The sequence below is a fragment of the Physcomitrium patens genome, chromosome 11 (genome assembly GCF_059467195.1).
Source record: "Physcomitrium patens ecotype Gransden chromosome 11, ASM5946719v1, whole genome shotgun sequence".
Classification (NCBI taxonomy): domain Eukaryota; kingdom Viridiplantae; phylum Streptophyta; class Bryopsida; order Funariales; family Funariaceae; genus Physcomitrium; species Physcomitrium patens.
This window is the reverse complement of record NC_143420.1, coordinates 12806844-12830702: the sequence shown is the minus strand read 5'-3', so window position 1 is coordinate 12830702 and position 23859 is coordinate 12806844. Positions and strand designations below refer to the sequence as shown.

General features: G+C 34.4%; 3 protein-coding genes across 4 annotated transcripts; 1 reads left to right on the top strand and 2 right to left on the bottom strand.

The window, feature by feature from the left end:
- Positions 1 to 3133: 3133 nt before the first annotated feature.
- Positions 3134 to 4493, bottom strand: LOC112288363 (uncharacterized). Its single transcript, XM_024532480.3, has 2 exons — positions 4094 to 4493; positions 3134 to 3844 (listed from the first exon to the last, which is right to left on the bottom strand). The coding sequence occupies exons 1-2, from the start codon at positions 4227 to 4229 to the stop codon at positions 3312 to 3314; spliced, it is 669 nt and encodes a 222-aa protein (XP_024388248.1). The 5' UTR covers positions 4230 to 4493; the 3' UTR covers positions 3134 to 3311.
- Positions 4494 to 6312: 1819 nt separating this feature from the next.
- Positions 6313 to 10760, bottom strand: LOC112288679 (DEAD-box ATP-dependent RNA helicase 15). Of its 2 annotated transcripts, XM_024533150.3 has the most exons (11): positions 10464 to 10760; positions 9960 to 10060; positions 9378 to 9550; positions 8943 to 9174; positions 8609 to 8727; positions 7771 to 7827; positions 7442 to 7626; positions 7158 to 7302; positions 6880 to 6963; positions 6702 to 6765; positions 6313 to 6579 (listed from the first exon to the last, which is right to left on the bottom strand). In XM_024533150.3, exons 1-11 carry the CDS (start codon positions 10568 to 10570, stop codon positions 6569 to 6571), a joined length of 1278 nt encoding a protein of 425 aa, XP_024388918.1. In that variant the 5' UTR covers positions 10571 to 10760; the 3' UTR covers positions 6313 to 6568. The 2 variants fall into 2 exon arrangements, with proteins under 2 accessions (XP_024388918.1, XP_024388919.1); XM_024533151.2 differs by lacking the exon at positions 10464 to 10760 and having other exon boundaries at positions 9378 to 9666.
- A 10431-nt stretch (positions 10761 to 21191) lies between these two features.
- On the top strand, positions 21192 to 23859 carry LOC112289097 (uncharacterized). The gene is made up of 2 exons (XM_024534049.3): positions 21192 to 22067; positions 22277 to 23859. Exons 1-2 carry the CDS (start codon positions 21521 to 21523, stop codon positions 23563 to 23565), a joined length of 1836 nt encoding a protein of 611 aa, XP_024389817.2. The 5' UTR covers positions 21192 to 21520; the 3' UTR covers positions 23566 to 23859.

The following is a 23859-nucleotide window of genomic DNA, read 5'->3' as shown; positions in this document are numbered from 1 at the left end:
AATAGTTAACTTCTTATTTTCTAATTTCTATTTTTAGTAGTTGTTGATATAACTTCACAAAATTTTGTAAAAATCCTCTTAAAGTGGACCTACCACAAAATTTGGAAGACAACACTATTCATGCCATATAAGAGAAAAGTGCCTTCCATCTCATCTTTTTCTCTAAGTAAAAACATCCCTTTGTAATGACAAATAATATTCTATATAAAATAAATATTTCATTTTAAATCTTAGAAAATTCTCAATAATTATAAAAAACTTATATCTATTATATTTAATATAAATTATTTACTATATATTATATTTACATCTACTATTTACTCGCAAAAACCTATGCCATTGGGCACTACAATCTCTAGAATATCCATCTATTTCCTTGTTCATCCATGATTTCTTGTTTCTATGTTCTCTAGTACTTACATTCCTACATTCCTATGTTCCTTGATTCTTATGTTCCTGTGTTGTCCAAGTTCTCTTCTTCATAGCCAATCAAAAGACTTCTTTGTCTCTTTGTGTTATATCCAAGTTGTCTTATATAATAGGTAGAATGTTGCTACAATCTACTACTTACTCAATATGTTTCTTCAATTTTCTTAATTTTAATAAAGATATTTGTTAATATTTTTAATATGTTTATTTTATTATTTTTTAAAAATTATAAAAATAATTAGAAATATCCAATATTTATTTATTTATAGAGATAAAGAAATATAAAATATAAAACAAAATTTTCTTTTATTTTTGCAATGCAATATATAATGCGTTGATTTTTTATTACAATTTTTATTATTAAAATATATAAATTTTGATAATATGAAATAAGATAAATTGTATTATAAAATAGTATGATAAGAAAATTAATTAATATTTTTAATTAAAAATAATTTCAAAATACAACAATAATAACTTTTTATACACACAACAAATATACTCTTATTTTCATTCATGTAATTTATTTAATTTTATAAAAAATATTTTTTAAAGGATATAACAAACTTAAAAGTTCTCAAACATTAAGTATGCTCAAACAATCAATATATATATATATATATATATATATTTATATAAGGAGTTGTTAAAGCCAGACCTCCCTTTGCCATCTCATGATTGATTCCATCCATCCCCATCTCTATCTCTTGTTCCTGGCCTTTGTTTCTTGTTCCCCATTCCTTGCCACCTTGTCCTCCATCTACAGTATTTTGTGATTGATGCAGCGTGTTCAGGATACTTGATTCTGTAGAGCAAAACTTTCCTCAATGTCAAGGTCCTTTGATGCATAATTTTGGTAAAAGCTTGTGAATTGCATTGCAACACTAAATCACTCTTGATGCAGCCAATTGAGTTTCATTAAAAACATCAGATTAGATCTTCTTTAGAAGACTAATTAAAAAATAAAAAATAAACAAATGTTAAGTACTCAATCACTAGGAAAGGTTGTCATGGTTCAAGATGAGAATTTAGGGTAAAAATAGGGGTTTCTTAGGATGGGATTTTTCCAGCCCTCCTCTCCCCTTACACCCATTTAAAATTTCTCACCAAATATAGCAAACACTAGGTCAAATGCAGTGCCAACCTAGGGTATATATTCCATATAATTAGTAGACGTATAATATCAAAGTGGAAATTATAAAAAGAGATTCTAATCATAGTAATCCTATATTTTTTATATCGTGGCATTGATTGAAATTTTAATTTCTTTTCTTAACTTATAAACTTTTTCATTAATAAGTCAAAGTATAGTTTATTTAATTAAATTATATTTTTGTAAAACGTTTAATATTTCTTAAAATTAGTCTACAATGTATTTTCTTATATATTATTTTAAATGGTCAAAAATTATATATCATATAAAAAAATTATAATATGTATATATATAATTCACAAGAATAGAATAAAAATAAAAACTCATAAACCACCTAACCTACAACCAAAGAAAATTTTATTCAACCTCAAGTATATTTTCTTTAAAAAAATCATTAATCTATTTTATATCATTAAATTCTATTTAGTTTAGGTTTTTTGTCTTATAAAAATAGAGTAATTTTTTTTTTAATTTTTAATACTTTAAATAGAACATCAAGAAGACTCTATGAGTTAGTTTTACACTTAGAAAGATTCAACCTGAAAACCTTAAGAGGAAAAATTGAGGTAGAATATATTTTTCTTGTATAATTTAGATAGTATTTTCTTTTGGAATTTCCATTTGGCTTAATTCAAATAAACATGTTATTTTTTAAAAAAAAAGCTATGTCCCAAATGCTACAAATAACCATTAAAAATAATTTTTAGAACTATATATATATATATATATATATATATATATCTTTATAATTGTTAAAATAAAGATATGAGTTGACACATTTAGACTTGTAATAAAGAAATGATTGTATTCATTTTACAACCTCTTCTCATTACAGTATATCCAAAGGCTTCCAAAGGAGGGCTTTTCTTCATTAAATGAGAATCTTTGATACTGCTTTTGAACCATGACTTTTTACAATGGACTTCTAGGTGTAAAAACCACTTTAAAAACAAAGCACAATTTACTCAAATTGCCATTTGCAACAAGGTTCAAATTGCCAGCCTACAACTACAGAGACAAAAATTTAAGATGTTGGAATAGTTTTGCCCGGTTTTGCCAATAAATGTTGTACAACCAGCCTACTCCATCAACTCTCTTTCTATAAGTCGAATACGTTGCACTAGATTGCTACGAACAGATCGAGATAATAAGCTTCATTACAGACATTGCGTCGCATTAAAACCACAAAAGGCTCTTTCGGTCTAGATAGAGCAAACTTCCAAGTTGCAGCCGAATTCATTCTGCGGGGTATTAACAGAGTTGTGTGTATTTTGAAACTGGTGAGCAAAGATGAGGCCTCGACCCACATTCAGTGCATATTAAGGAGCAGGAGATTTGGTAGAGCCTCAATTCTCTGGGAAATGGACAGTAAAACATGAGGACAGGAAAAGAAAAAAAGCTGTATCAACTCAACTGGAAGCAGCAGCTAGTATCGTTTCAAGAGAATCAACATGCAGTGAGGAAATCAATCCCAAGTTGAACTAGAAGATGAAGCAGGAAGGCTCCGGGTTTTTGGTCCGAAACAAGATTGATGTGAGGCTTGCAAAAAGCTAAACAAGAAAAAGACCAAAGGGTTTTATTGCTATGAAGGAATTCCACCCAATGTGGGACTTTCCATTTCCCAACAATTTAAAGTCCCACATGGTTTAAAACCCGTTGGCTGCAGTCAGAATTTATCCATCAATAGACAAAGCACATGAGCTCTCTCTTTCTACAAAGCTTCTACGGATTACTTACTTACATCGAAGCAGAGAACACCGAAGTCCTTGGAAATGGCGGAAATCTCTGGCGGAAGGTCATAGCCGGCCACAACAGGCAAAACGGAGAAAAGCGGCCCGACAGCTTTCTTCCAAATCAACGCCCTCCTGCGCGCTTTCTCAATGTCCGACTCCTCAACGGGAGTAGCAAACATTGTGACTGTGCATACCAACAAAACTGTTCCAAAGCTCGTGGGATGAACTCCTTGGAGAATTAAGTCAGCGTAACTAGCGTCTTCGGATTCTTCTTTGGAGATAACGCTTTGAGAAGCAGACACACTCAGCATGAATTCCGCGGCTTCGGCAGAGAGGGCCTTCGGATTGATGCAGACTTCCTTGAATAGCGTACTCGATTGGTTTACCAACGCTTGCGATGTAACGTCCGTAACCTCCAAGCGGTCTTTCATACTGCAGGCGGAAACGAAGCTGGGTAAAACGGATGCCTCCTTTCGAGAAACCCTCAATTTCAGCTGATCGAACAGCTCGATTCTCGTGACAACGCTTGCTGCACAAACGAAGCAACTAGGCCAGCAACTCAGAGATGAATCCAAAAAAACAGTCAAGTCGCGAGCTATCCATGAGATAAACTGGCAGCAGCGCAGAACCCATCGATAAAAACACCATACTGTATCTGTTTGCAAAAAGAGAACACAAACCCATTCAATAGAAGCGTGTACACTGGGCACAACCCTAAGAATCAAAGCCCACAAAAAACACTCCATCACAAGAGTTGCAGAATCAGAGTATCCTGTACCACGAGTCGCAGGTTTCCATGCACAATGTGCACCATTCACTCGCGAAGCGCCACAAAATGCGCTGGAGATCCTCCTCCTGTCCGCTACCGACACATGAGTCCTGTACTCACAAGCGACCCACCTCCCTCGAATCATGGTGGCTCTCTACAACAACAATCTCCAACCAACAACAACGCTTCCTCAACTGTCATGTTGTTGCTCTCCCAATCTTCGTCAACCTAGTCCCGTGTTCCTCCGCCATGCCCCAGCAATGCATTGCACGGTGAAGCACCCCGCTTTGTACCTGTCCCGCAATCCTCGTTTTGTACACGACTCCACCATTCACTCCGAAATGCATTAATTTTATATCATTTGTCAGCATATTTTGGTAAAAAACCCACTTTCATACGATTCATTGCAGCATCACCCGACACATTTGTTACTCTTCTTCCTCCGCTTCTGTCCTCGGTTCTTCCAATTTTAGGCCTCCGCTTCTCTAAAGTTTCGCTGGATCGATGCTTTCCGCTCACATCCAACCAACTGTCATGAATTCTTCCGAAGATTCAGAAGATAAACATATCTTACTCTAACTCTAGAAGACGATGTTGCAAACACTTTTTTTTTTTTTTTTTTTTTTTCGTTGAAAAGGTGAAAAATGAATAGGAAATGAAAACAAATGAAGAGTAAAGGAAGAGGGTCTTTAAGATTGGAAAGAGGGTTATGAAGGCACGCCTTTCAAAGCTTGTGAGTTGATAAGATTGAGAAAAATAAATTAATTAATTAATTAATTAATTTTTGGTTAGTTGCTTTTGAAGTTAGTGGAACTAGCTCTAAGGCTGTGAGAGGAGAATATAAGAATATAAGGTATGTTTTTGTACTGAATATACTCAATGGTGTTGTTTCCCATAATTTGGGTCAGGTTCATCTTACAAAGTGATTTTTATAGAAACTTATGAAGTAAATGTCAGGAATTGGCAAAACATGTTTATAAATTTAAAAATGGTTATTTTACGTAACTGTTAGAATTGGTCATTTTTTCCAACTGGCCTAATTTACAGATACTGATATTATCCACATTCAGTTTCGAACTGCACTATTATAGAAAATGTAATTTGGTTCATTCCATGGCTCTTCTCACTTTGTACTATCTTAAAAAGTATAATACAAGTTTTTATTTTTATTTTTATTGAATACGTTTCTTCACCAAGTAGAAAACTTTTATTGTTCTATTCGTTTAGAGCTTGTCAAAGGTGGGTTTTAGGTATAAAGACACCCTAAATCAATGTTAGAACTTTAAAATTTATAATAAATATGCTCATAATTATTGGCAAAAGAAAAAAAGGGAAAAAATTTAAAAAACGCTCACAAGCTCTTCAAGGTAAAACGGTTATTTTGTTCAGTTTTTAATCAGGAATCTATGCTAAAGTGCTTGGCTTGAAAGTCATGGTATGTGATTTATTTTTGGTCAAAATACCCTAATTCCTGGAGCCTCAATCCTTTACAAGGAGACCCTGGGATTGCGTAGCAGCACATGAGGTGCGTCACTGCGACATCTAAGTTTATGCATGCCTGTCTGGCATTCTCCGTAAGGCTCTCAAATGCGAAAATCATTGCAGGTGGCCCCAGTTCACTTCTAGGCCTCCGAGGCTTACGACCCACTTACAAGATCAACTGTCCACCACCACAATGAGGAACAATCTCGGGATTAGACACAGCATCAATATAGAAAAATGCCCTTGCGCCGCGTCGAGCCCCAAGAGGGAACGTTGAGCCATTTCGGCGGTAACAGGTCGGCATCGATGCTTGTGCATCCGTCATGCTGATGCGAGGCTGACGGATTCATCACACCGATACTTCAAAGGTTGACCGTTTGGATGCAGCCACCCTCAAAGGGACGTCAAATTCGCATGTTATCTTAACCCGAATTCGGCAGGTTTTTAAACAGAAAAGGAATCGAAAGAAATGTTCATCACTGTGACCCGCTCACTGTTCCCCGCTTCTAATTAGAGGATAGGCGTGAGCTATCGCTGGTAGATCCTGGTGGCAGACAACTCTTACCGAAGATACGGGCACTGGGGCTGAAATAGAGGTTAGATTCAGTGATGGGTATTGAAGAAAACAATTTGAATACGAAAACTGTAGACACGGTGTATTGATATGACTAAGATTCCATTGGTAGAAGACGTCAATTTTTTTATGTACGAATACGGTGTAAAAAACTAGAGTACGAAAATCAGCATTTTCAACAACTTTTTCTGGATTTCCTTTGAGGCATACAGAAGGCGAAGCACGTGTCACTGCTCCAGCCGAAGCAAAAAGTAGATTATATCCAATCTGAATAAACAAGAGAACGCAGGAGCTATCATCTGCACAATCCGCTACTACAACACTCCAAAAGAAACTAACGATCGCCACCCTATATCAGTGGTTGCTGATTCAGGACCTCAACAGCCAGCCAGCTTTTCCTACTCGTCAGAGCCAGACTTCGCTCCACATCATGATGGCACTGCAAGTCATATAGACGTAAGTCAGTGTGATGAGTAAAAAACTCATATAAACCTAGCTTATAGCAGTAAATCAATTTTAGGGTATCGATACAATTGGAAGATCAACTTAAACACAACATACTGTAGGTAGTTGTGTCGATTTGCTCAGGCAGCTCCTTAATATCCACCTCAAAGCGCTCTTGCACCTGTAAGCAAAATGCATCCTCACATCACGTAGCGAAAAAATAATAAAAAAACAAATTACTGATTTAACATCTTAACGCTCATGATGTAAGCAAATCGAGGAAATTACTCAGTACCTGGTTGAGGACATCAGAATCAGAAGGCGAGGCCACAAAGGTGATAGCAAGTCCCTTCGTTCCAAATCGACCTGCTCTACCGACCTGAACAGCAATATAGATGGGTTTACAAAGAGGAAACAACTACTCAAGTCTATACTTTCATGAGGCACCACACTTGAGTAAAAACAGGAGACAAAAAGCAATATCCTGCTCGACGGGTTACCGTCAGGATTCCAGGGCAAGGCACACTTAAAACAAGTACTGCAAAGACAAAAAAGAGCTCGAGGACAACTTACTCGGTGCAAGTATGTGTCCGCAGAATCTGGCATATCATAGTTGATGACAATGTTGACACGTTCGATATCAATGCCACGGCCCACAAGATCAGTTGCCACAAGTATACGCTTGTGCCCTTCCTTGAAACCTTTGTACCGTGTCAATCTGTCAGAGTAATTGACTGTCACGTCAATTCAACAACCAATACAATGTCGCACTCAATATTGGAGGAAAGCGACTAAAAGAAAGAAATGATAGTTGGAACAAGACATAACAGAGAGCAGAAAATGTGAAAGATCCTCACCGTTCCTCTTGAGACATGCCAGAGTGGATACAGATGGAAGGGAAGTTGCACTCCACCAGAAGCTTATTCAACTCTGCAGCACGACTGACGCTTTTGACGAAGATCACCACCTGATTGAAATCTAGAGCGTCCAGAAGGTCGTTGAGTTTCCGATTCTTCTCGACCTCACCTAACTTGATATAATGCTGTGTACGATGAAAATTACATTGTAAGAGCGGGTGAAAAGATATACCAACTGTCATCGTACCAGGAAATAAAATATACTGAAATATTACAAAAAGGAATTTACATCCGCATTACATTTTTTTTCTTTTTTTTCTTTTTTTTACCTGAACAAGTCCGTGCAGGGTGAGTTTTGCTTCGTCGTCCACATAGATCTCCATAGGCTGCAGATGAAACGCCAGAATGAAACATAGGAGCACACACACACACAGACAGGTGAGGATTTTGTGGCTGTCTCTGCAATCCTATCGGGAACGCCTCATGACAAAATTGAGTTCCCAAAGCTGCCACAATCAAACATAAAGGAGCCCCATATCTTTCCAGGATGAATCCTTCCCCTTAGCAGCTTCCAGAAACCCCAAAGAAACCGGCATTAAAACGACTGCAGCTACTGTACGCGGATCATGGAAGAAGTGGGGAGGAGGCCTTGGTGTAAAAATAGCGTCTCTGTTGCCTTCCCGTTAGAAAAGCTAGGTTATCACCCAAGATGCACAACTGCACATGTGGGAAACGACTCACGCTTTCTTCGAAGCATCCCCTCATCACCGCGGTACATTTGAAGAGAGAAAAGCATAAGTCTGTATAATATCTCCTGATTCCCAAACACTGGACACACAAATACCTCCCACATATTCTTCCATGTCTTACGCAGATAGAGTACGACATTGCCTAAACTACCAGCTCCATCCACCTAGACTTAGTAGGAACAACCTGCTGTGGCTCAAGATCATAACCCAAACCATGCATCCCAGATTCGTGTCCTGATATGTGACCTGCCCGCCCCAGGCACATGAGTTGGACTGAGCCAGAAAGTGTTCGAATCAACCACCCACTAAACAAGTGACCAGCCATGCCGGGGAAAGACCCTTAGCAGCCTGCCATCACCAAGCAAGGAAGATACTGTCCCGGAAATTGTGAAGAGTTTACTTGGCCACGAGAAATTACATCTTGCATAAATCGCTTGCAGACAGGTCGTATCTCTTTACTCAATGTAGCAGAGAACATCATTACTTGTTTGTCGTGAGGAGTTAATTTAAAAATTTCCTGTACATCCCTTCGCATGTCTACAAAACACTTAGGGTCAGTGATATAGGCCATCCCTTCTTCCAAAAGATAAATTATACAAATTACGATAAAGGATTTTAACGAAAAAACTCTGTCAGGTAGGATAGATCTCTGCGAGCCAACAAGCATCTTTAACGGAATGAACCTACGAATTCGTGTGCAGCAGTCAAGAAGGGAAATATTGGCACTATCATCTAGAGAAGTAAAGCCATACCAAGTGACTCCAACATTTTGTCACACTCGTCAAGAATGAAGTGCCTCACACTTTTCAAACTCAAATCTTTATCTCTTGCTAAACCCAGAATACGGCCTGGTGTACCCACGACGATGTGAGGACACTCATTCTTTAGTAGATCTTTATGTGTTTTGATATTAACACCGCCATAGAAAACCGCCACCTTAATGTCTGGAAGATAAGTGCTGAATCGTTCAAACTCGTGGCAAATCTGCACACAATTCAATAATGAATAAGAATGGGAGTTAATCCCGATCTCAACGGTAGAAAAATTGAAACAATGTATGATGCAAAAGGTACAGATCAGATGGACATATATCGCTAGCGAACACAGCCATTGAAACTAAGACTACCCGAATTTACAGTGAACCACAATAATTAGAAAAGAAGCGGACCAGGATATCTGAATCATACCTGGTAAGCCAGCTCTCGGGTGTGACACAAGACAAGTGCAGCGACCTGACCCGTGACAGGCTCAATCTGCTGAAGAGTTGAAAGCACAAAAACGGCAGTCTTCCCCATTCCTGACTTGGCTTGGCAAATAACGTCCATTCCGAGAATCGCCTGTGGTATGCACTCATGTTGGACTGGTTCACCACCCATAGCGTATTGCCCGTGTTAAGATGGCACACTCATAAAATGCTTACATGTTCAGATTAAACGGCTCCAAAGGGCAGACGAAGAAACTGGAGTAAATTATTACCTGAAAAAAGTGCAAATAACATTAATAATAAGATTAACGCAATTCATCATATTGCAGAAGCAAACGCATGAACCGAGAGACTAGATAATCCGAAAATCTAGCATCAATAACGACCATTAGGAAGACAAGTGACAAAAGTTTGCTCCAAACAATCAGAAACGCGGCTGCCATGCCCTCATCGCCTAGGTGTCAGAAGGAACTCTACATTCAAAATAAATCAAATACAACGAACAACTTATACTACGCTTCTCAACATTCGTAATTACTAGTTTAACACATAGGAGTAATCAAACCTTCAGATGGATGCTCAAAACCACAATCGACAATAGCCCGAAGAAGTTCGGGCTTTAAAAGAAAGTCCCTAAAACCGGAGCTGTGAATTCCGACGTAGCCCCTGCACAGACAAAAACATCAAACCATAAAAACGATGATCCAGGGAGCAAGCCGAGGTATCATACACTCTTGAAAACAACGTGGCTACATAAACTACGTTGATCAGGGGTAGACACTTGTGAAAGTTATAAAAAGATAGAACGCATCCGCCCAATACAAAGAAATGAAAACACTCCCACTCTCCGATGGCTCCCAGACTCTTCTTTAACAAGACGACCACGAACTTCAGTCCATGAAGCTAACGGATGTAAGAAAGTGTCGAAGGCCACTGCACAGACAGCTACTTACACATGCAAAAGAACTCCACGAATGCAACGGTAACCGTAATCTGACTACTCAAGCTGCGGTATCCATGAAACCCTCGAAACACTGACACATCAGACGATGTCGGAGGAAAAACTTACTTCTTGACGGTCTCGCCGTTGGTCTTCGCCGCAACGGCATCGGGCGCCGCTTCTTCCTCCTCCTCGTAGTCGAGCAACTCCTCAGTTTCGGGGTAGGAATCGCCCATCCTGCTGCGAGCACCGACCGCTGCAACTGCTAAGAAAGGTGTCTAATCTTCGCTGCAGGCAAGCGGATAACCCCTACACCTAACCTTAGAGAACAACACTCCAGGAGAAAGACACACCACGGGCTGCAGTCCCGACGAAGAGCGTGAACAAACAGTGGCAATGAGCTCCGCAAACCCTCAAAACACAACCAACTCGCCAAACAGATAAGAACGCGGGCGTCTCCAAACAAACAAAGCTGTCGGATGCACGATGAGAAAGGCGTCAAACCCTAATCCCCTCCCCCTCAACCAAGTCGATAGTCCTTACATCGTTCGATATCTGACTGTAGCCCTACACCGTCGATCGTAATCGACGGTAATCATTGATTTATCGCCATCTACGGTGGGAATGCCTCACCACCGCGCGGCAAATAAACAGATGATGTAAAAGTGCGCAGATTTCATTCATCACTAGGATGTAATCGAGGGGATAAACGAATTAATCGATGCCACGTCAGCTGCTGACATCGGCGTGGTTCTCCCCCCGCACCAATGCCACGCCAAGAGGATATATAGAAGTTGGCTGTTCACTCACCATATTTGATTGAAATCCAAATTTATATATTCAACGGACTCATGGACTATTTCCATGTGTTTGCATCAGGGTCTAAATGTGATTGACCAAGTTTTCTGAGTGCACAGCTATTCTTTAAATTAGACTTAGACTCTTTCAATGAAGTGTAATTCATAATTCCAATTTTACTAATGGTTTTCATTTTGATTACACTTGTGCCTGTGAGTGCTTGCGTGTACCAGCAAACTTGCTAATAATTATTTTTTTCCCAAAGACTTAATTGAGAGGAGTTTACACATGCAAGTCTGACTCAATTTCATTTATCAGTACAAAAATTTCAATACCTAATTCTACAAATGTCTATATATATATATATATATATATATCATTTTAACAAAAAAAAATAGTTCTAAAGAATTTGCATACAAATTTTTATCTAATTTACATTATTACAACATAATTTTCATTATAAATATCAAATAAAAATGACATATATTAAGTGATATAATATTATAGTTTGTTTTTAAAATACTAAGTTTATACATTAATGAAGTAAATGACATTTTATTTTTTTTGAAACCTATATATATATATATATATAAGAAAAATTGAATGATTAACTAACAATATAATTAACTATATATATTATTTGTTTTATAAATAGAGTTAAGAAAAAAAATTATTAAAAATCATAATTGCTTCAATTTTTTATAAATTGACATATTCATTTATTATTACTATTAGATAAACCTAAAAAAATCTATTTGTTTAAACATTTAGATTATTAAGGTATTGAAAAGAAACTAATGTTGGGCCTTGCAATTTTAATTATAGATTAAATAGATATATAATTACATTTAAGAATCTAAATTGATTCTATTTAAATATATTAGAAATTACAGAAATTAATGAAATTATTTGTTATTCTTTGATATATTGCATTATGTGTTTTTTGAAGCATTCAAATTTTTAGTCTAAAACAAACAAGATAAAATTGATTTTTAAGTCAAAAAATTATATTTACACCCATTATTATTAAAATAAAAATAAAAAAATAAAAAAATAAAAAAAAGAGAAGTAAGAAGTTTTAATATTTGTCATTAGCAAGGTTGCACATAAAGAGAAGTATAGAATAAGATAACTCTCACTTCTAACACCCTTTGCTTACAAGTGGATGATTACACTTTATAAAGATAAACTTTATTTATAATAATTTTTATCATACTTTGTCTTAATGAATGTAGATGTAATATAAATGAACTTTATCTATAATAATCTTTATTATACTTTGCATCACCCAAATAACTTTGTTTGTGCTTTTGCTACTTTTTAATAACTAGCAACTTATTAAGATTAAACTTTAAGTAGTGGTAATAAGTCAAAAAATTGTTGATCCTTAATATTCTTACTTTACTACTTGTCAATCTTAACATCTTTATAAGCATATCATCAAGCATGTCTTTTGTAGCAATATACTTTATATTCATTTATCTATTTTTAATCTTCTCTCTTATGAAATAATATCAAACATTAATATATTTGGTTCTTAACGATGCTTAGATTTTTAGCAAATATAAGACATTCTTATTTTTCACACAATATTAAAGTTGCATCCAATTGCACAAATCCAATGTCTTCTTAGAGTTCTTTTATTTAAATTGCTTCAATTGCATAATGACTTCTTGTCATGATCTTAACTCGTATGGTAAATTTTGCAATAGTTGGTTGTTTTTTGTAATTCTCTGAGATGGCTTTCACTCCAATAAAGAATATGTATTCTATTGTAGATTTTCAAATATTTGCACCTCTATTAGCCATAAATGCCTACTTATAACCATTACTAAATCAATTTATAATATGACAAGCCAATTCTCATGTAAGATTGTCTAAAAGAGATTCATATCCTTTTAATATGGCTTTCTTTGCATCTTGGGATTTTATGGCATTGTACAAAGATAAGACACCAACAAGAAGAGCAACATTTGCATGCTTCCAACTAACTTGAAGAAAATGTAGTTATGATATCATTTACCAAGTGAAATTCGTTTTTTAATTGGAATATCTCCATTCATTCAATAAGAATAGTCTTGGTGAATACTATTGTTTCTAATAAAGTTCTTCATTCTTTTAAAATATCTTTTTTAATTTAATATTGATTTTGATATAAAACATCTTTTTTAACTTATAAATCGTCATTGTTGGTCTTTTGAATTAATAAAGTCTTATCCTTATAAGTTCTAGATTCTTCATTTGATGTCAATGCTTCATTGTCTTCTTTTCATTTGTATTGTTTGTAGAATATATCAAAAAACACACTTTTACGTCTAATTTGATAAACATCTAAGAGCTAATAGTACTCTTATATTCAAAAATTTCAACTTTTGATGATCTTTTTGCTATCCATATATAATACTTTGTATGCTTTAGCACTTTCACAATAGCCTAGCAATAAACAATTTATAATCTATCAAATTTGAACCTCATACAATCTAATATCTTGACACATATAATACATTTGAAGGTCTTTAAGTCTAAAAATGTAAGGTTTTCTTCTACTCTAATCTTGTTATAATATCATTGTCATAAAAATACTCATCAAATACTAAATTATTATATAAAAAACATTGTTAACAGATTCACTTCAAAATTCATAACTAAAAAATTGTACATCTTCATAATAATAAAATTTTATCTTTAACCAATATCTTCTTTTTGTAGAATGTATGGAATTATGATTTGACTAGAAATTCTCTCATTCTTCAAATACATATCAAATTTCTTAGATATATATATATATATATATATATATATATATTCACTTCTGATGTTAATATGTAATATGTTAATAAAAGACTCATTTTGTTCCTAAAAAAGACCTTCAAAGTCTTTAAACTTCTAAAAATACTCATTCTAAGATTAAACAATGTAAATCAAAATATTTCTTATAGAATCAATATTGAAAGTATCAAAGATAAAAACTTAAAAAATATAAAAGATCAACTGAGGTACTTTCTAAAAAAAGATAAAAAAGAAATATATATATATATATATATATATAACTAAAAAAAAGATCAAATTTCTATTTTTAAAAGATTAAATAACTAAAATCTCTTGAAATTATACTAAAAATAAAATAAAAAATCAACAAAAGTAAAGAAGGGTATATTCTTACTACTACATATGCTATAATTTAAGAATTATATGGCAGCATTGTATACGACCTTTGATCCATATGTAACATGTAAGATACATGGTATCAAAGACATGAATCTTGAAGAAAGAAAATCCTCAATACACTCTTATATCACTAAAAGAAACTAGAAAGTCACTCAAAGATGATATAATATTGAATTAGAATGGCTATTGTCAAAAACAAGAAAAGTAGAAAGTCTTGAAAGAAGACTAAGGTCTAAAAAGGCATTGACATGAGTGAAAAAGGCTTCACTCTTGCCTCCATATATACTCTTAAGTAAGAGTTATATGGTGATGTCTTCTAAAACCTCCAAAATGTATTAACTTTGCAAGACATGTATCTTAACTTGCAAGGCAGGTTTTCTATATGTGTGCCACATAATTAGCTTGTTCTACAAGCTATCAATACGCTGTTAACTTAATCACTAAGTTTCTAATCTACCAATCAACTACAAATACATGTAAAATCAAACAATATCTATGAAGCTTTTAGAAAGTTTTTCTAAAAGGTTTTATGAAGATAACATACTTTTATCTATTTTTATCTACTCCTACCTAATCATATAGATTTACTAAAATCCCTATGTATGTCCGTGACATTATTCCCCCTTCTAAGGATGAGTTCCACAAGGAACCATGTTCATATGTTGAAGAAATCTAAGATGCAACAAACTATATTTACCACATGCTCCAAACTTTGTTCTCTTTGAAGATGGTTGATAGGCCCTCTCAACTATTGATAGTATTCCATACTAAGGCAAAAAGACCACCCTATTATTTGGTCATTGTTGAGGCCTTTGTAACTTCCTTCAAATAATATATTTAGAATACCATCAAGAATTATTCCTACTTCTAATAAAATCACTAAACATTAGGAGTCTCTTCTAAGGTCATGATACCAAACACATTGTATCTTGCCATCTATTTGAGAAAAGACATGTTATTCTTGAGGATCTTCATTTCAATTTCATCATCTTGAAGGTTGTGACAATCTCAATGTCTTGTTTAGTAAATCTACAAATAAAAGCTCTTGAGTTAGATTTGCTGGTTATTGGTTCTCCATCTTCTTAACTATACAGAAGCTACAAAGAAGGATAGAAAGTAGAGTGTTATCTTCTTTTGGTCTTGTTTCTTTTATAGCAAAGATTTGTTATTCTTCATCTTAATTTTGATGGATGTGATTGATGAAAGGATTCAAATTTCTTTATTACATTTGCAAGATTCTTTGATGGCTCCCATGTACATTCATTAATATCATATCCATACCAATTAATAAGATATTCCAACCTATTTCAACGTCGCCTTGAAACTAAGACTTCTTATACTTCAAATTCTTGATTATTATCTATTTCTATAAGAAGCGTGGCATTTGGCTTCTTTTGGAGATATTTATTATCTTATACGACTCAAAAAGGGATATGTGAAATACATGGTGGATCTTCATAGACTCCGGTAGATGTAATTAATAAGCAATAGGATTGATTTGTTCACAAATATGAAAAAGCTCCAACCTATAATAGTCCAACTTATCACAAAGACAAGTAGTCTTGACATTGTAACAAAGTAACCATACCTTGTCACCTACGTTGAATTGTGGTTGCTCCTTGCGATAGGCATCTATGTTGGTCTTTTGTCATTCTTGAGCTTTCTTTAATTGTATCTTTATTTTTTCATGTTGCTCTAACAAATGATTTGCTAAATCTTTCGCTATAGAATTATTAACTTTTGAAAATTCAAAAGTACCAAGTCATGGATGATAATCATAATTGGCAAAGAAAGATATTTGTTGAGTAGAAGAATGTACCAAATTATTATATGCAAATTTTACCAATGGCAAAAAAATTATCCAATCATCTTAATGATAGTTGATAGTACACATCAAATACTGCTCCAAAACTTCATTCATCCATTCTATTTGTCCATCAATTTGAAGATGAAAAGCCAAAGAGAGCTTTATATCCACCTTTAGAATCTTGAATAGGGTTCTCCAAAATCTTAATACAAATTGAGTCTCCCTATCCAATATAATATCCTTTGGTAATCCATGATAGTAATAGGTATTGTCAATGAAAAGCTTAGTTGTTTCTTCACCTGAAATAGATTTTATACATGGTACAAAATGTGTCATTTTGGTGAATCAATCTACAATTACAAATATAGAGTCATATGAACTTGAACTTGAAAGATCTATAATAAAATCCATAGAAATAAAAGACCATGATTGTTTGGATATAAGTAATGGTTGAAAAAGTCCATAGGATTGATGACAAGGAGTTTTTGATCTTGAATAAATGTCACATGACTAGACAAAGTCTTTTACTACTTTTTACATTTGTAGCCACCAAAAATCTCTAAATATAAGCTCTAAAGTCTTATTGTATCTAAAATATCTTACTATTAGAAAGTCATGATGTGCTTGAAGAACACGTAAATATGCTTCTTCTTTTGGAACATATAGGCGTCTTTTGAAATAAAGTAGCTTATTCTTAAATTTGAACTTTGAAACATCATGAAACTTGAAAGAAAGATTCTTGATATTCATGAACAAGAGAATCAGAGGACATACTTGATTGATTTTGTTTGACAAAGGTCAAATCAACAGTCAATTTTGATTTCATTATTCAAAGATGAAAATGCTCTAGCTTCAAGAAGATTATTCTTTGTTAATCAAAAGATGTGTCTCCTTCTTTTGGTGGAAGATAAGAGTATCTAAAAAGAGTATCTGATAAATCTTGTTATTTTTTAAGTTGATATGTGATCTTATAATCAAATCTTGATAATGACATATTCCAACAGGCTTAGCAACAATTCAAAAGACGAGCAAAATAAAATACTTAAGGTTCTTGAAATTTGTATATACTATAACTGGACTTGAAGTGTCTTTTAGATAATGATTCCATTCTTGAAATGAATGCACAATTGCAAGAATTTTTATTTTTTTATTTTTTTATTTTTTTTTTGTGGATTTCACAATTAATCTCAGCTGCTAAAAATTTTGTGGAATAAAAAGCTACTGGATGGAATTTGTCATCTGTTTTTATTTGTGACAATATAACATCAAAGATAAAGTTTGATGCATATATTTCTATAAAAAATGCCTTAGAAAAGTCGATGTGATAAAAAGTTGGTGGAGAAGTAAATTCCTTCTTCAAATTAATAGTATTTACTTTGTTGAACTATATAAATTATTGTTGTAGATTCTAGACTTCTTCCATAGGCATAGGTATAGTACCTCCTTGATTGGCATTAGAAATATATGAGATTTTTACTCTTAGAGTGTTCATAAGCTCATGAAGAACAATAATAGTTGCAAATCTATCCTCCTTTCTGATGAGAATAGCATCTATAATATTTTCTTTCATAGTGAATTCAAAGAATTTTTAAAAATTAAATTAAATGAAGATAATCTACACTTTCTATTAAAAATTTCCACAAGGAAGGGTAATCTACTTTCTTTAAAGAAAAGTTCAATGTTAAAAAAGAGGATTTTTTGATTAAAAGGTGGATAGTCTACAACCTAAAAAATACAAGAATAGAAGTGAGATAATCTACTCAATTTTCAAGAAGATAAAAATAGTATGTTAGCGCTCTTATCACATTGTCTAAGACATGAATCTTGAAAAAAGAAAATCCTAAACACACTCTTGTATCATTGAAAGGAACTAAAAAATCACTCAAAGATGATATAATATTGAATATGAATGACTATTGCCAAAAACAAGAAGACTAAAAAGACTTGAAACAAGACTATGGACTAAAAAAGTGTAGATAAGAGTGAAGAAGGCTTCACTCTTGCATCCATATATAGTCTTAACTAGGAGCAACATGGTGATGTCCTAAAAGACCTCTAAAACATGCTGACTTTGCAAGACACGTATCTTAACTTGTAAGATAAGTTTTCTATATGTGAGCCACATAGTTAGCTTATTTTGCAAACTACCAATACATGGTTAACTTGTTGACTAAGTTTCTAACCTACCAATCAACTACAAACAGATGTAAAGTCAAGCAATGTCTATGAAGTTTTTCTAAAGGATCTTTTAAAAGTAATCTATTTTAATCTATTTCTATCTATTTCTATCTAATTCTATAACTATTTACTATAATATCTAAGTAAATTTGTGACATATGGAAGAAGACAAAGACCTCAAAGTGTACATCAATAAGATGAACATACTTATAAATCAGTTTGAAATTATAAGTAAGTGAAGAGAAAATACTAATGTTATTATGACTATTTAAATACTTCTATGAATCCTACAACTACCTCATTGTGGCATTGGAATCAATAAAGATCAAAAGATTCTTAAAACTACACTGAAAGGCTTATCACCATAGCCAAGGAAAATTGTATAACAACAGCTTTTTATCTTTTAAAATTATTGACAAGACTTGACTTGATAAGAATGTCAAGGTGAGGAAGTTTTTTTTATTTAAGTCTTTAAATTGTAGCTGACACTAATAAATTTATTTAATAAAATCTACTAAAATAAATTAAAATAAATGCATTTGGTAAGATTTGGCACTTATTGCAACATCATGTGACAATTATCATGTAATTAAAGATTATGGCTCAATTAGATCTACATCAAGATTTAAGAAGAATGTTAGCCTACACTCAGGCACATTTTAGTATTTATTATTTATTTGGTATTTGAGATCTTCTTCAAAACATTTGTGCTTAGTGTTAATTTAGTTGTTATAAGGTATGAAAAGTTTGAATCAAAGTCAATGGTTCAATAATTTGTTATTGAATTTTGATCTGCTGTAAGGTTATTAAGAGTTTTATTCAAGATTTAGTATTTGATTAAGAATTAATTATAATTGATTTTATATTTTTTTAATATTTCTTGTTATTTGCTTTGAGATTAATTAAAGACTTCTTTGTTATTCTTTTCTAACTTTTGTTACATTTATTTTGAATTGGTTAAAGTTTAATTAGGATTATTAAGTTTTATTTAAATTTTATTAAAGATTCTATTAGACTTGGTAGGATTTTTGTTGCATTTCTACTTACCTTCTATAATTAAGTGCTTAATGCATTCTCAAGCAAGAACACACATAATACGACAAGGTTACATGCAATCTTTGATTTATGTGTAATATCATAATCATAATTAAAAAGCTATATCTAACTTATTTTTACATCTTTTTTTAATAAAATAAATATCCATTAGATGCCAAAATTCTCCAAGTATGCAAAAGTTATATAGACTATTTTTTCATAAGATGATATTATTGACTTTTAGATTAATAAATATAAACGTGTAAGTTATATTTTATTATTGAATGGTATTCTTAAATTCCTTGTTTTATTCATCTTGTATATTAAGTAATTTTATAATAATAAGAAATCTTAAAATTTTATTTTTTTATAAAATTTCTAAATATAAATATATGAATATTAACAATTAAAAATAAAATCAATAACAAACCAATAATTGTATAATATCTATTCCAAATATATGCTTGAATGAATTGAATATTTATATTGTGCTTAAGAATTTCAATTATGATATAAAAATCTCATTTGTAAATTTATTTATTTATTATAAAATAATATTATAAAATCTATTCATTTTTTTATAATGTTATTATTAATAAGTTATAAAATATCGTTTAAAGCTAAAAATCCAAGCTTCCACAATCTCATTAGAAAACATAATACATGATTTGTGTAATAGGATATGTCTTAATATAAAACTTTAACACTCCCTATGATTATTTTTTAATAAACATAATACTTCATTTTTTTTAATAATCATAATACTTCATTTTTTAATAATAAATATTAGAGATATATAAAAAATACTATTTATTATTAAAAAATTAAATATCAAAATTTATGTTTTAAATTATTGTTAGAATTTATTGACTTGTTATAATATATTAATCAAAAATAAAAGATGGTGGTCATAATACTTGTATAAAAAGTAAAATAAATCCTTTAAAAATAAGCATATTAATAGAAGATTTGTAGTATTTTTGGCTTTTAAAGATTAATTCTCAATTTCAACATAGATTGAATTATTACAATTTCCTAAAAGTCACATTGTATGATTAATCAAGTCCACAAGTTGAATTTCTTTGCAATCAAGTAAGATTTGGATACAAACAAATAATGATTGTTGTTTCTAATAACATTTGAAATCAATACAAATATATATATATATATATACACATGTATAAAAAATATTAAATAGATCTAAATTTTTACTAAATTAACTTATTTTAACCATCATAAAAATAAATAAATAAATAACTTTTAGAATTATTTCTTCACTATTGAATCTACAACTAATAAAAACTAACCATATTTATCATGATTAATATATTCTTCATCAAAGGTGAATCTATTTAATAAAGGCATGCATCTATAATATTCTTCTATATATATATATAGATGAATGTTAATTCTAGTTTTTGATTTTATTCTAGTTTAAATATTTGTTTCTATATATATATATATATATATATATATATACTTATTTATTATAATAAATATTTAAACTATAAAAAAAATCAAAAACTAAAATTAAGATAAAAATCATTGATCCACAAGACCAACTCTAACATATATATATATATATATATATAGACTTGGAATAGACTTGCTGTCATGAAATCTAAACCTAATATGATTGAATTACATTGGTCAATAAAATTGAACATATGCAAAATGGAACTAAGTAGGGGATATATATATATATATATATATATATATACATGGGAATTTTTTCATATTTTTAAAAAGAAATAAGAGATTGGTTCAGTTGAGATTAATGACTTACCATGAAGAAATTCCCCAATGAAATATTTCTCACCCATGTGTGGTAACTCTCGTCATCAGAGTGTCGTCGATTCTTTGGCAATCTGGAACTAATGGAGATCGTGGGAGGAGCTCCGCATGAGGGAGCGAGACTGCCGAGTCTGGATGGATGTTTGTTTCTTGTGCCTCCTTGGATCTCCTCTCTATTCATTGTCTCAGATTCCGTTACTCCTGCCCGACGAGCATTATCACTCCGATGCACAGTAGCCGTGAGCATTGCAGTATGGTGGTGCAGAAATTCGGACGTCCAGAGGAAGAAGTGCAGAGGATTTGGTCATGGCGGTTGGTGAAAATTTTGCGCAGGTGTAATGCAACTGGTGCTGCGTGCTCCGCTTCTTGATGGATCTCGCACTGGTTGCTGTAAGAATTAAGCATCATGAGCAAAAGGATTTTAGACGGACTTCAGAAACAGAACAGAAGTACACAAAACGTGCTGCGGCCAAAGAAAGTAGCCAGGTGCCAACAACTATCTACCAAATCTTCACATGTTGTCATACCTGTGAAAGCAGCGAAGGTTACTCCAAAACCTTCGCGAGATACATTGGATCATCCTCAGAAATCTGCGATCAAATTCTTGAATAATGAAAATTGCTGGAGACGGAAAGCAACTTGCAATGGATTACTTTCCCAATCACCCGAGAAAATCGCAATCCCGAATCCACATATTGAGCAATTTCAGCAACTGTTCATGCAACACTGTGGGAAGAGCAGAGACAAGGATCAAACACCCGGTAACATTGAGAAAGACATGCCCGAAGCGGTGGAACCGCTGGGACTGCAAATGTATAGATCGAACAGGGAGACTAAAAGTGAGAAAGACCGTGGTTTGGAGGTTGGACCACAACCTATCACAGCATCCAGCCTTGAAGAATATTGTCTTTCTGGGGGGAGGATGTTGCCCCCACTAGTTGAAGATTTCATAGGTCAGTTCCAACTTCACGCACTGAACTTTCCATGTCCGGAAACGGTGCTGACGTGGTTAACTACCGCAAAAAGTGAATTGACAGATCAGAGACCGATAATCACCACATTACTTGAAATGAGCTGAAATTATGGGTCAAAGAAGGACAGGACTCCTCATGAATATTGAAAAGGAATGTTGAGTCAAATTTGAGTATTAAAATTTTGATAGGTTCTGTGAAGATCAATAGAGTCGGAGATGGACGGGGCAGGGGATTGGTTCTCTCGAGCAATGTAGCAGCTGGAGACGTTCTTCTAATATGCAACCCGATTGCAATTGCGAGTAAAGTGGAGACGGAAATTGTGGAAAGCAATCTGACTCTAGAAGCTGGAAGTTACACGGGAAGCCATGTACTAGCAGGGCAGCTGGTAGAAATCCTGACACAGGAAGCATGGCGATCCTCCCACATTCGAGCCATGCTGGCCACATTATGCAGCCGGGGCGGCGAAGAGCTTCCCGTTCCACCAATCAGCCTATTCCGCCAAGAAAAAATAGCAAATCAGACACCACCACGGGATCCAGTGCCAGCAACGACCGCCTTCCCGCAGAACGAAATCGCGCGACTCTGCGGCATAGTGCAGTGCAATGCATTCGGCCACACGCAGGTCACGAGGAAGAACGCCAGGGACATCACGCGGAGCTGGAGCTGCGGCCTGTGGATGCTCCCTTCCTTCATGAACCACTCGTGCACACCGAGCGTCGCAACGGTGGTGATCGGCAACGCCATGATCATCGTGGCCGCACGGGATCTCAAGTGCGGCGACGAGCTCACGGTGGCCTACTTCGACATCTTCCGCCCGCTGCAAGAGCGCCGCGCCAGCATGCTTCATAGCTGGAACTTCATGTGCTCTTGTCCTCGCTGTGCTCTTGAGGCGCGCATGGAAGACGCCCTGCGCTTGGTGGCCCGCGCCTACAGCCTTCGCGAGACGGAGGCCGCCATTACCGTCCAAGTGCAGCATATCGCCAAGCAGCAACAAAGCCAATGGCACAAATACTCAAGTCCATACTCCGTAATCGACCTGGCGCAGCTTGCTGAGTACATCGAGAACGTTCTATTCCAGGAGCGCGGGCTCACACGCGACGAACGGAACTGGATCCGCGCTTCGTTCCTCTCCGCTTACCTGGCCGACGGGCGTCGCCTCATCGTCGACGTGCGGGGGATGGACGAGCCGCGTCGGCGGAAGCACGTCCGCAAGACGCACATTCAAATGGCGCTGGCTGCGGCGAAGTCAGTGACGCCGGGACACCCGCAGACGCTGCAGATTGCCGCCGTGGTTCTAAAGCGCACCATCCAGGCCTTTGGGAAGCATTCTTTGTTTGTGGATAAGGCCCGCAAGCGCGCGCTTGCGATCTGCTTGCGGCTCTTTGGACCCCATCGCGAGCATGTCTTGGAGAAGATCATTCACGCCGCGGCCTCCGATGTTTTGTCGTCCAGCGTCGTGTTTCTCAGTCGGCCGTGACGTCCGTTCGTTCGTCAGTCAGTTCGGTCGTCGCATCCCCTCTCCTCCCCCGTCCTGTTGCCATTACTTGTCTGCATTCCTTCAAACTAAAATGCGGGATTTAGGGATCCTAATTTTTATCCAGTATTGTATTCCTCCGAAATTCGTTTCGAACACGTGGATTTCGAGCCCAGAGCATGCAAATAAATAAAAACAATTAATTAAATAATCTAGCGATGTTCCTATGTTGTAATTGTGTCTATGGACTGTGATAAATTGCTAATAAAATAAAGGCTGCTCATTTAAGATCAAGAA

Bases quoted from the DNA above. Each gene is read 5' to 3' on its own strand.
- LOC112288679 (XM_024533150.3), bottom strand. From the start codon at position 10,570: ATGGGCGATTCCTACCCCGAAACTGAGGAGTTGCTCGACTACGAGGAG. The intron at 9,551-9,959 runs GTTTGATTACTC...GTGGTGAACCAG, and splicing joins TTTTGAGCATCCATCTGAAG to TCCAACATGAGTGCATACCA. The intron at 7,303-7,441 runs GTGAGGATCTTT...TTACTCTGACAG, and splicing joins GGCATGTCTCAAGAGGAACG to ATTGACACGGTACAAAGGTT.
- LOC112289097 (XM_024534049.3), top strand. From the start codon at position 21,521: ATGAGCAAAAGGATTTTAGACGGACTTCAGAAACAGAACAGAAGTACA. The intron at 22,068-22,276 runs GTCAGTTCCAAC...AAATTTTGATAG, and splicing joins ACTAGTTGAAGATTTCATAG to GTTCTGTGAAGATCAATAGA.
- LOC112288363 (XM_024532480.3), bottom strand. From the start codon at position 4,229: ATGATTCGAGGGAGGTGGGTCGCTTGTGAGTACAGGACTCATGTGTCG. The intron at 3,845-4,093 runs GTACAGGATACT...TCGTTTGTGCAG, and splicing joins ATGGAAACCTGCGACTCGTG to CAAGCGTTGTCACGAGAATC.